This window comes from Electrophorus electricus, chromosome 13 (genome assembly GCF_041902795.1).
Source record: "Electrophorus electricus isolate QZ-2024a chromosome 13, ASM4190279v1, whole genome shotgun sequence".
Lineage (NCBI taxonomy): Eukaryota > Metazoa > Chordata > Actinopteri > Gymnotiformes > Gymnotidae > Electrophorus > Electrophorus electricus.
This window is the reverse complement of record NC_137509.1, coordinates 4,382,501-4,395,743: the sequence shown is the minus strand read 5'-3', so window position 1 is coordinate 4,395,743 and position 13,243 is coordinate 4,382,501. Positions and strand designations below refer to the sequence as shown.

Below are 13,243 nucleotides of genomic sequence, written 5' to 3'. Positions count from 1 at the left end.
GGTGATCCCCAGCACGTATTTACGACCCATCACGGATCATTTGTCTTTCAATAACTCCCCCGTGTTGCATCGGTGGGAGGAAGTGTTTGTGATTTTGCAGCCTGCAACGTGCTAGCGTAATTAATACGGGCTGAATAAACATCGCTCCAAAGCTGCCCGTCCTCTTTAAGCAATGCTTCTCCCGCAGGTCTGCGCTTTTAATGATGTCATTAATCTCTGCGCACATCGTTTTTGTAAGGACGCGCTGGCAACTATAGCCGATACCTCGACCGTCCACAAATGCGCTTATGAATATTAAATATGCAGGTGATGGCTGACGGGACAGATTCTGCCTCCAGATGTTCTGAGCCATGTGCTAGCTTGCAGATTCACCTGTTCTTAATGTATGCCGTTGGTCTGTAGCTCATTCTTACCAAGACCCAGTTTATGCAAAATAATCATCTGACAAAGGACCACCCAGAAACCATGCCTGTCCTTCCCTGCTCGGAATCGGTGATCTTTTCTGTATGAGTTTATAAAACGCACGTCTGTCCTTCCCTGCTTGGAGTCATTGATCTTTTCTGTATGTGTTTATTAGATTAATAATTGTCCAGTACAGTAAACCGCAGCTTTGATGGTACCACATGAAGGTTGGTGTTGTATTGTGCTGACAAAATCATTGAGTTCATCGCTATCGACCTGGAGTTCATATGCAATTAATTGAATTTCCAATTGGCCTTCTGCGTGGGGATTTGTATGGTGGTTGTTAATAATCACAGCTCCTCTGCTGTCAGTGGGGATGATGTCATAAATCGCTTCGCGTTCGCTAATCGCATCAGCAATTAGCTTTGTTATCTGCACGGAGGGCAGTGCACACCCCAGGGAGCATTTGGATCAATGGCCAGTAAAGATTTCTTCATTAATGTCTTCACGACCTCTTATATCTACATGGATCCCGCAAAACATCATCTCCCCCCATCAGGCTGTTTTAACAGGCGACCAAGATCCATATTTGTTTGAGTGTAATCAAGAGCCACTCTTCTGGAGCCCGTGCGTCCAGATTCCGAGGAAATGCCGCCCAGACCAGGAGGAGATGAGAACAGGAACGACATTGTTGGCAAAGCTAGCAGAGCGTAGCCTCAGAGGAGACCTGGGAGGCTTTCAGACCTTAAAGTGGAGGCCTTGTGGGCACCTTTTATGAAGGTTTTATGCCTGTCTTTATGGAGTTCTTTCATCTGTGAAGCTCGGTGGTGTGCTGTGTTGCAGAAAAGGGTGTTAGAAAACACCTTTTCCCCTTACAGTTCCTCACACGTTCACACTTGGAGCAGGTGCAGCAGCGGAATCGTCAGCCATGCGGCGCGAGGAGAAAAGCGCGCCTGCAGACTTCCCCTGTAGCTGCGCGCAGGCCCCAAAGCTGCCACGTGCCCAGCCCATCTAGCAGTGCTCCTACTGTAGGTCTGTTGTTGTCTCCGCTGATAGGAACGCGTCTCTGAGCAGCAACGCAACAGGGCTCGATCTACTGCTGGACTAGTAGGAGAGTCTGAAGAATTTCACATTTCAGTTCGGTTCAGTTCTGTTCCGTTTAGGTTCAGTCCAAATGTGTTGAATTAAGTTCACAGTTTTAGATGCTGAAAACAGATACTACAGACTTCCCAGGCTCATAAAAGGGCGCATAACAACACAACAAGGATCCAGGGTCAGGCCTGCTCCTGCTCAGAACTCCGCTTCAGTGGATCCCACCGCCGTAACGTGAGGGGGACGTTCCTTGGAGGTGTGGCGAGCTGAGCCGTAATGCCTTTTCTTTTGTTTGATTAATCTGCTACATGCGGACAAATAAACCCAGCACGCACATGAACAACTAGAATACACATTTGCGTCCATCAAGAGCTGATATCCCCGTAATCACGTTTGAGCAAAATCTCATTGCTCTCCCAAATTCCTTTTGTTTTGCTTTCCAGTGTTGTTCTTTTCTTCCCGTGTTGATTTATTTGTCACTTTGTATACTTTTTACCTCTTCCATTTATCTTTTTTTTGTCTCTTTTATCTTCGTTTCATGTGGAGTCTTTTGTCTGATATATCTTCTTTAAAAAAAAGTGCTAAATTCATCATAAAACAGAAACAGCTAGTTTAGAAGCAGGATGAGCGTTTTGAAGCAGCTATTAATACCCCAGAATCAATGGTGTTTTACAAGGATTTCTCACAGTGATTGCCTGTCGGTGTGGTTGAAAGGTACTTTGACGTTCTGGCACTGCTCTACTCAGTTACCGTTGAGAAGCCGACGGTGCTGGAACCGTTTGGGTCTTGTGAATGTTTGCGGGTTGGAGTACTATCCTTTTTTGCAACGTTTGGGCAAAAATGGAAAAATTGGAGTCTGTGTGTGAGTGTGTGTGTATGTGAGTGTGTGTTTGTGTGTGTGTGTGTGTGTGTGTGTGTGTGTCTGTCTGTCTGTCTGTCTGTGTGTGTGTGTGTGTTTGTGTGTGTCTGTGTGAGCGTGTGTGTGTGTGTGTCTGTCTGTCTGTCTGTCTGTGTGTGTGTGTGTGTTTGTGTGTGTCTGTGTGAGCGTGTGTGTGTTTGTGTGTATGTCTGTGTGTGTGTGTGTGTGTGTGTGTGTGTGTGTGTGTGTGTGTGTGTGTGTGAGAAGTTCAAAGTGAACCACTGAGCACCTCCTTTTTTCAGTAAAGTCTTGTTAATGGCTCTCAGATGGCCTGAAGATGCCTCCTCACATTAGTGCTCTTCTCCTAATGAATCCACTCTCTTCTGAAGTCCGTTCCCACAAACGTTTCTCCCACAGAGAGGAACTTTGCACCGCTAAACAACTTTACGTTTGTTCTGTATAAACACACTTCATGAATATAAACAGGTGACCTTATTTTTCACAGATTCATTTGTTCGTTTCAGTAAAAAGATTTATGTAAGTATATCAAAGTATGCAATAAAACTTCAAGTTTTTCTACATAATACAGTATTACTGTTGCACTGATGCTGTACTAATGTATTTAGCTGTGTGTTTTATTAATTCATCTATTCAAATCTGAACTGCGCTATGGTAATTATTCCTTTTAACTGATTAATACGTTGTCCCTGTAGTGTGACCTCAGATTCTACAAGGAGTCTTGCCCACGTTTGAGAATTGCTGGCAGGCTCCACCGGTCTGCATCTGGCAGGCTCCACCGGTCCACCTGTGGAAGGGGCTTCAGTGCGGCCCCGTCTGGACGCCTGCCTTCCACTGCGCTGACCTGTACCCTCCCGTCTGTTCTGCGGTCTGCAGGTGCCTGCAGGCTCAGGGCCTCTACCCGAGATCACGATTCCCTCACAGCAGGGTGGTGGGGAGCTAAAGCGCGTGAAGAGAGACTGGGTCATTCCCCCCATTAACGTCCCCGAAAACTCCAGAGGACCTTTTCCTCAGGAACTGGTCAGGGTAAGGACAAAAGGATCTCTTACACACACACACACACACACACACACACGCACGCACGCATGCGCGCAAATGTATCTCCTTCTCTCCCACACACCAACGCGCACAGACAACATTCACACAGACACACAGATGGCCAAGTAGGCAGAACATCCTGTGGCCCTGTAGCTTTACATAAATATCTTATGACATTTCACACACGCACATGCGTCTGTGGTCTGAAACATACAATGCACATACGTGTGTAGCCCTCACGCTTCTCATACACACTTATATATCTTCCCACTCAGACAATGTAGGATCCCAACACTAGAAAGCTCACACAGTTCGCACACCCTACACACACACCCTACACACACACACACACACACACACACCCCTACACACCATCTGCTATGTCAACAACCACCACGGCTACAGCCGTGACGGAACTGTGTAGCTTTGACACAACAAATGAATCCTGGAAAAGTTATAAGTAATTTTAGTGAGACACTGGAGAATATAATCTGCCATAAACCACCGACACACACACACACACACACACACACACACACACACACACACAACCAAACACACAACCAAACACAAAAGCTAGCCAGTGAGAAATCCTGCTTCGCTGTCTCTGGTGTGTATGTGTACGTGCATGCGTGTGCGTGTGCAGATCCGCTCGGACCACGACAACAAGGTGAATCTGCGTTACAGTGTGACGGGGCCCGGCGCCGACCAGCCGCCCACGGGCATCTTCTCCATCGACCCCATCTCGGGCGAGCTGAGCGTGCTCAAGCCCCTGGACCGTGAGAATATCCCCAGCTTCCACGTAAGCCCCCCGCAAGCATGCAGCAGAGTCGGGGGAGGGGCAGCATCTCGCGCCGAGCCTCCTTAACTCCCCACTGCAGCTTCACTCTCCTCGCAGAGGGCTGCCGCAGGGACCGAATGCGTTTAGTGACTTTTGTCTGTTTATTTCTCATATATAAAAAAAGATATTTCCGCGCATTTATGTGATTGTTTTTCCACGCGGCGCCCCAGGCGAGGGAGGAACGGCACACGAGCGTTTCTCGAGCCAGAGCAGAGACAGCATGCGCCACACCCCCAGATCTGATGAGTGTGGCGCCTGTCACCATGCGGAGACGCACCTCACTGTGCCTGTTACGATGGTCAGAACGAAGTCCGTCCCTGACACGGAGTGCTGATCTCGTGCCGGAGTCCCGCAGAGCCGCCTCTCCCGGGCGGGGCACCGCGTCCGCACGTTTTTTGCTGCGAGCAGCATCGCGGCCAGGAATCACGGCGTCTTTGGGCGTTGCTGTCAGCAAGTTGTGATGGAGCTGGCAGGGCTGTAGCACGCGAAGTAGCACCTCGACTCGCACGCCCACGCACGGGAGGTCAGAACCCACGCGGAAGGCGGAGGGGAGCCGTGCGGTTAATCACAGTCCAGCACAGAGCTGGAGCTCCTCCAACTGGCCCCCGAAGACACAAGTGTTAAAGTGTGTTTGAGAAGGTCACTATTGTTTGTGGGGTCAGGAAGCCCTCGTCGTCTGGGCCTGTGTGCAATTCCTAAATGAATTCTAAATAGTTATTAATGTTTATTAAACTTGTTCAGACTTTTGTGTCTTGAAGGATGATTAGCCAATAGCAGCCCACCTGACATCTTGAACTGTGTGCATTGTGTTAACCTTGTATTTGGGAAGAGATGTGAGTGTGTGTGCGCGTGGGTGTGTACGTGTATGCACTCTTTAATGAAGTGTGCTCAGTATACATAAGTCTCAAGTGTGTGTGGCGTGGTGTGTGTGTACAGCTCAGGGCACACGCGGTGGACCTGAATGGCAACCAGGTGGAAAACCCCATTGACATCGTGATCAACGTGATCGACATGAACGACAACCGGCCAGCGTTCGTCCATCAGATCTGGAATGGGAGTGTACCGGAGGGCTCCAAGCCAGGTACACTGGGGTGTATATTTATGCGCACGTACTGGAAAAAGCACAAGTTTAGCTAAAATGTTTTTGTCAGGCAAACCTTCGAGCGACTCTGCTCAATTAGTCTGTATAAAGTTTTTCACTGACCGACTCACTTTAAGTGCTGCTGCAATCAGTGTCTTAAATGACACAGACTGGACAGGAAGAGAGAACCTGTGAAAAGGGCGGGGCTTAGAGTGGGCCTGACCGCTGACCGCGGTGTTCCGGACCTTACTCCCCGGCAGGCACGTCGGTGATGACGGTGGTGGCAGAGGACAAGGATGACCCTCGCACGCAGAACGGTCAGCTCCGCTATAAGATCCTGTCACAGAGCCCCGAGAGCCCCAGCAGCAGTATGTTTACCATCAACAACCGCACGGGGAGCATCATCACCGTGGCAGCAGGCCTGGACCGTGAGGTGCGCTCCTACCCCACACCACCACCCCCACCCCCGCGGGGCTTGCTGCCCTGTTCAGACTCTCTGGTGCCTGTGGAGGCTTTTTAATGACAGACGGACGGACGTCTGATAAAAGAGTGGCGGCTATTGACCTGTTACCTCAGGTTATTCAGGCCAGAGTGGGACCGCCTCGTGTGTGTGTGTGTGTGTGTGTGTGTGTGTGTGTGTGTGTGTGTGTGTGAGGGGCCTTGTGGGCTATGATCATCACCAACCTGTTTAATTGAACTCCCTCACAGACTGAAATAAAACGTAAGTAAATAGATAGATACTAAAATTCTAATAAGGACACCCATGCTATCCCTGCTCCATCAGTTCCGCTGCACGGCCCCGTAATGTATTTGGTCATTGGTGGCTTGCTTGGGCCGGGGGTGTGACTGGGGGGTGGGGGGGGTCTATTACCAATCACGCGCCAGAGCTCCTCCACGGCTATTAGCGAAGCTGTCGGAGTCTCTGTGAGCACGAGTGTGTCGTGCAGAGCGAGGCTGTCCACCATCGCCCGGGATGTATTACTGACACCAGCCTCGTAGGACATTAATGAGGAATTAAAGATAATGATTAACCCTGCAGCCTCTGATGGGCTCACTGATCTGTGTGTGTTTGGAGAGAGAGGGAGGGAGAGAGAGAGAGAGAGAGAGCATGAAATTTAAAAATGGAAGATCATGTCTGGGAGGGGTGTATTTTGGACATGCAGAAGAGACTGCTAAATTGTGCAGAAGTTGGAACAAGAATCGTGCACATACACACACACACACACACAGACACACACACACAGCGTCACAGCCAGCACAATGCATGCATGCAAACAACTCAGGGCTCATGTTGCTCCGTATTAAGCAGCCTGCAGCTACAGATGAAAGTCCTGGAACCCGACCCAGCGAGGCCGACTCGCCGGCGCTGGTGCTGGCTGAACCACGCAAGGGGTCCTGCTGTGGCCCCTTCCGCACGAGACTCTAGATTAATATGGACCACGATGGCAACGACCCTGACAACTCTCGTTTCATATTCGTTTCATACGTCTGCCCTCTCAAATCAGAGTGGTGTGTCCTGGGATTGGCAGTGTAAAATCAGACCGAACACAGAAAGGAAAACACTTGTGGTCAAATCTGAACCGTGGTCACATCTGAAGCAGTTCGTTTCAGGGAAAATGGAGCTTCTGAGTGCCGTATCAAAGCCTCGTGGGTGATGAACGAGACGTGTGCGCCCTGGGGGTCACCCCCACGACACCGTAATGCTAGACCCTTCCTGTACTGGCTCCGTGATGGTCACGTGTAAAAATGAGGACAAAAATGTTTAAATATATAAAATGAGGATGAGTAGAGGAGACTGTACTTACATCAAGCCCTCACTTACTGCTCTTCCCGGTTGTCCCGTGTCCAGAAAGTTCCACAGTACACACTGGTCATCCAGGCCACTGACATGGAGGGGAACCCAATGTATGGACTTTCCAACACGGCCACAGCTGTCATCAGGGTGACCGACGTCAACGACAACCCGCCTGAGTTCACCACGGAGTCTGTAAGTAAAATGGTCACCTGTAGGTTGTTGTTAGTTTCGCTAATGACTGGGAGTTTGTGCTCAGAAGGAGAGAACAGGCAGTGTAGCTACCCCGCAGTGCTGATATTAACAGGAATGAATGTATGAATAGTGTTAACATAGAACAGGTGACTGACATAAACTGTTATGGGATTCAGTTGTTGCCAGTCGATTTCCTCCACCCTGGCAGGAAAGATATTAGCAAGCCACTCTGTTCAATATCTAGTTAGTCTGTGATTTCTGTCACCACTCATAGGAGACATCCATGAGAGCACAGCAGTGTTTAATGGAATTGGAATAATGTGTCTGAAGGACATTTCTCATCATTGCTTTAAAGGTTTGCAACAGCTGGCTGTATTTGAGACAGAATCGAGTTGTTCTCTACAGCCTGCTCTTTAGCTATTAATGAGGACTGTGAAACATTACCTTTTACAGGCTGTTCCCAGTGGCCTGGGCCAGTTCTCTCTGAAATAAGCATCCGAAGGGACTGCTCCCCACGTGACACCCAAGCCGTGTGTTTCCTAAACGTGAGACGTGTCCAGTTCTGTTACCTGCAGCGTATCTCGCGCGTGATTCCACACGGAGTCAACACCTCCACGCGATAGCATCATGTTTAATTACACACATCCCACCGGGAGGTGTTCGGAAGCGTGTGGGAATGTGGCAGGAATGTCTCCGCCATTGAGCAAACGATTTTGCAGGAGTGCGGTGGAGTTCAGCGCGCAAGTTGCGTGTGAAGCGCGCTCACGGACGTCTCTCTCCCGCAGTTCTATGGCGAAGTGCCCGAGAACCGTGTAAACGTCATCGTGGCCAACCTGACGGTGACAGACAAAGACCAGCCCAACACGCCGGCGTGGAACGCTGTCTACAAGGTTACCGGGGGCGACCCTATGGGACGCTTCTCCGTCCCAACCGACCCCATCACCAACGAGGGACTGGTCACTGTGGTGAAGGTAGGAAGAGTGCACTTAAAGCCAGTCACACACACACACACACACACACACACACACGCTCTTCTTCTGTGCTGCTGCTGCCTGTGATCCTTCAGTCATGGTGTCTCAGTAAAAAAATATTGCTTTACGCATATTAAATGGAAGTTGAATCAGATTTCTGTGGGAACGAGCATACCTTTTATCCAGACCTCTTCCTCAAGGTCAAGATTGACGTGCTCATAACTCAAATCAGAACTAAATGTATAAGGTTGAGATCAGTTGGAGTCAAAGCGGGTTTACGTGTGTGGGTCGTGGGTCGTGAGGCAGCATCTGACCGTAGAGCTCCTCCTTCCAGCCCATTGACTATGAGACCAACCGGATAATTGTGCTGACGGTGGTGGCCGTCAACGAGGTGGCACTGGAGCGGGGCATTCACCTGCCCCGCCAGTCCACGGCAACCGTCACTGTGCACGTCATCGACGTCAACGAGAGTCCCAACTTCGATCCCAACCCCAAGCTCGTCCGCCTGGACGAGGGCATGCCGGCCGAGTCGCTGCTGACCACGTTCACCGCCCAGGACCCTGACCGCTACATGCCACAGAGCATCAGGTACAGCCAAGCACCCCGTCACCCTGGAAACGCCTAAGGCCCACCCCGGCTAAGGCCAAGACAGGGGTTTTAGCGCAGTAGTCTCACAACCACACATCCACGATACACTGCAAGGAAAGTTGTTTTAGCCTGTACACTGTTGCACTGGACTTTAGCACACAGAGAGTTTTTTATTTACTTACTTTTTAAAAAAAATATTTGAATAAATGATATATGAACATCCATTACTAGTACATAGCACGTAGTCAGGCTATTGCATCACATATGTGGCTTGGTTCGGTCCACTTTGTGTAGTGCCTTGTTCAATAGTTTTTCGAAACAGGCCCGGAATAAAACCAAGAATAAACGTTATTTTTCATTTTTAGTATATTAACGTATAGATTTCAGAGAGGCTTTATACAGTATGTTAAAACCTGTGAGATGCCCTGTGGTGTACAACAGTGTAGGCCGCCTCGTTGACCACTCTCACCTGCGCAGGTACTCCAAGCTCTCGGACCCAGCCGATTGGCTGAGGATTGACGCCAACAGCGGCCGCATTACCACCGTTGCCGTCCTGGACCGCGAGTCCCCCTACGTCCAGCACAACCTGTACAACGCCACGTTCCTCGCTACCGACAGCGGTTAGTGCAGTGCTGGGTCTGGGTGCAGTCACTGCGGGGAGGATAACCGCCGGCAGAAACGCCGTCCTGCTGTACTGGAGATCTTCATCATGTTGTTTTCTTTTCTTTTGTTTTGTTTTTTTTTGCACCTGCCGCAAGATTCAAATTTTCTAGAATGTTTTGTCTGGTGCATTCAAAAATTCCCCATTACATTTGCGAGGACACAAAATCGAATATAAATCATAATATTATATGGCTACCTGTAATGTAATGATGACGATGATAATGTGATATGGCATCACGTATGTGCCCTGTGCCTTTAAATGCCGAGGCACAGGTCACTGAAGCGGATTAGCGAACGCCTTCTCTGGCCGAGGGTAATATTATATCCTCTTCTGTCTCCATTTACTTCAGTGTGCGGGCTTGTGTTCTCCTTCCTGTGGGGAGACTGATGACTCAGCGGTTCTGCACGTCCCAAACCTAAAGAGAAAACAAGTAGAAAGGGGTTTAGTAGGACACACGGGAACGTGACGTGCACGCACGTGGGGGTGGGGGACGCACATGCGCGCACGTGTGCTCCATCTGGACCCACGTTCCAGAATGATCCGTGTTTGCGGGCGCGGCGGCGCTCGTCGGCTCCCTCGCCGAAGAGGCGTGGCCGGCCGGCCGGCCATATTTAGCATCAGCCAAGGAGACACCTTAGCCAAGGTGACAGCAGCCCAGCAAGCGCTCGGAGAGAGGGCTCACTTTACAGCGGCGTGTGGAGAAGCGGCGTGCAGAGCCAGCACCATCTCCTGACTACTCTCCTCCACAGCCCCCCACCTTCTCCACGTCCCATGGGCGGCGTTGCCGTGGTGCTGTAAGCCCTCCCCTTTATCCTCTTCAAGTACGGTGTAGTGAAATGACATTCAAATAATTCACCTCAGAAATGAGGAGGCAACCGTGCCAGAACAGAGCCAAAATTCCTAGTCAGACGTTATAGCTGTTGTAGCCGAATTAGAACAGGCGGGGTTTCGGTGCTGTCACTCAAGCCACAGTGACATTGTAATTGGCTATAGGCATCTTATACAACCCGAGCCATCTGGGGTCAAGACCACGTAGCCGTTAATATCATCGGTGTGGAATGAACCGGCTGTTAAATAAAGTGAGCGAAATGGTTGGAAGCAGGCAGCGGTACACACGCTAGCACTGAACCCTGCGGCGCGTGGCCCATCAGACATGGCGGGCTCCGGCAGTAAGGACAAAAGCCTCTTCCAGCTGGGAGTTCTGCGGCCAGCCACGGACCGTCGCGGGCCAAGCAGCGCTCGCTGTCGCGCAGAGGGGCGTCCACGTCCGGAGCCAAGCGGCAGTCTTTAGCATTCGGGACCTGGCAGCCAGGAAGAGCCACCCTGGAGCGCCGCACCCGGATAATGTAGCGCAGGGGCCGCTCAGGTGTGACAGAGAGAGGGAGTGTTTATGGAATTGTGCTTGGTGATGAATGGAATAGTGGCCATTGAGAGAGAGCAGCACCAGTCGGTTCCGTGCTGCGTTACGTGGCCGTACACGCTGTTCTGAGCACTCTGCGGTTCGCTCATTATCCTTCGCGCGTGTGTTCAGGCCGTTCCGTTTCGGACCGCCTCCCGTCTGTTAGTCCAGCGTGCAGATGTGTAGATTTTCTGTCCGTTTGCAGGTGTTCCTCCGGCCAGCGGGACTGGCACCTTGCAGATCCTGCTACGGGACATCAACGACAATGCCCCGCAGGTCTTCCCCCGCGAGGCCGAGGTGTGCGAGAAGCCCGAGCCCAACGCAATCAACATCACGGCGCTGGACGGGGACCTGAACCCCAACGCGGGGCCCTTCGCATTTGAACTGCCCCTTCGACCACCTGATGTCAGGAGGAATTGGACCCTCACACGCCTCAATGGTGAGAGAGCCCACACACACACACACACACACACACACACACACGTACTAGATTATTAATGTCCAGTAGAAATATGATTCCTCTTCCCCTCCTGCGTGTCAGGTTGATTAAGTAGAGCTGCGTTTCCCTGAGAAGACACCTGTCGTAGATAAGTTCTGTGAGCGGTGTCCTAATGCACATCGTTTGCACTGAAAAAAAGATTTAAAAGATTTAAAAAAGGATGGATGGATGGATGGATGGATGGTTGGTAAAAAAGGAAGCACAGTATTTATGTCAATTAATTGCCTAATGGACGTAGTCACGAATTCATCGCACTGTTATCGCTATCATCCAGTAGTATGTTTGATTGGACAAATCAGACAGGAAAACCAGTGTAGCTCCGAGTCCCAGTTTTGTGTTCCACGTTTCCTCACAGGGAATGCACGTATAATGAGATCGCTGGCGGAGGGATTAGACAGGAAGCTGTTTTCTCCCTAAGCTGTATTATTGAGAGATATTTGACGGATTAATAAACTGCGATTCTAAATCCCATCGGTGCTTGAGCGCAGAACGAGAAACAGCCCGGGGGCAGATTGCTCAGAGGGGGAATATGTCACGGCTCTGGAATATTCATGACCGCAAAATCACACCCCTTGTTTTTAGGTACTGCACAGAGGGGCAACAGAACCTCAGACAAAGTTTAAACCAGTGTCTGAAAGCATGAGTGTGAGAGTCTGTATGTGTGTGTGTGTGTGTGTGTGTGTGTGTGTGTGTGTGTGTGTGTGTGTGTCAGGGGGTCGGTATTACATCGCACTACACAACCATGTAGTGAAAATGGGCATGGGGCCTGGTGTTCTTTAAGCAGGTTCTGAGTTAGCCTTTGTCTGGTCCGTCCCCTTGTGTGGACATGAGCTTGCTCTCACCTCTGGCGCTCCTCCTCGGAGTGGACCCAGCTTCCCACAACGCAGTGCGGTCCTCAACATGGTCGGTTCCACTGGACCGCAGACTGGCTTGCCATTTCCTCAACTTCACATTGAAAGTCCCCTTTGTATCGTGGTTCCTGTCTGTTTTTGTCCTGTGATGTGATTTCTTTCTCAGTGACTCTTTTCTCAGACCTTGAGTATCAAAACGCAAATATCTGAAATATTTTTTTAAAAATTGTCACAAAGCAGCAATACTCAAACCTGGTTTGTGAAGCTGAACATGAACGCGCCCCGATATATAACATATGTGCATATGAGATGCCTGGATCAACTACAACTCCCATGGTGCCCTGTTCCAGGTGACCACGCCCAGCTGAGCCTAAGGATCAGCTTCCTGGAGAGTGGCATCTACGAGGTGCCGATCCACATCACGGACTCGGGCAACCTGCCCATGTCCAACACGTCGTACCTGCGTGTCAAGGTCTGCCAGTGCAACCAGAACGGCGACTGCACAGATCAGGAGCGTATCATGGCCGCCGGCTTGGGCACGGGTGCCATCATCGCCATCCTTCTCTGTATCATCATCCTCCTCAGTGAGTGTAACGCCGCCTCCCGCTGCGAGTAATGGCAACAGAACAGAACATAGATTGACATCGAGAGAGCCGTGCATGAGGGCACTATAATCAGGTACCGTGACCAGAGCACAGACTGTGAGGTCATCGTGTGAGGCCATCGATTATCCAGGTTTAGGTTACCCATGTTTAGATTATCCAGGTTTAGGTTACCCAGGTTTAGATTATCCAGGTTTAGATTATTCAGGTTTAGGTTACCCATGTTTAGATTATCCAGGTTTAGGTTACCCATGTTTAGATTATCCAGGTTTAGGTTACCCATGTTTAGATTATTCAGGTTTAGGTTACCCATGTTTAGATTATCCAGGTTTAGGTTACCCAGGTTTGGGT

At 50.2% G+C, this 13,243-nt stretch overlaps 1 protein-coding gene across 1 annotated transcript in view; it reads left to right on the top strand.

The window, feature by feature from the left end:
• Positions 1-13,243, top strand: part of LOC113585510 (cadherin-2-like) — a 73,034-nt gene that overhangs the window by 48,570 nt on the left and 11,221 nt on the right. The window contains exons 4-13 of the mRNA XM_035536589.2: positions 3,248-3,397; positions 4,056-4,211; positions 5,187-5,331; positions 5,592-5,764; positions 7,181-7,318; positions 8,104-8,289; positions 8,624-8,877; positions 9,355-9,497; positions 11,146-11,379; positions 12,641-12,874. Coding sequence (XP_035392482.1) covers positions 3,248-3,397; positions 4,056-4,211; positions 5,187-5,331; positions 5,592-5,764; positions 7,181-7,318; positions 8,104-8,289; positions 8,624-8,877; positions 9,355-9,497; positions 11,146-11,379; positions 12,641-12,874 — 1,813 coding nt within the window. The remainder of the gene's footprint in view (positions 1-3,247; positions 3,398-4,055; positions 4,212-5,186; positions 5,332-5,591; positions 5,765-7,180; positions 7,319-8,103; positions 8,290-8,623; positions 8,878-9,354; positions 9,498-11,145; positions 11,380-12,640; positions 12,875-13,243) is intronic.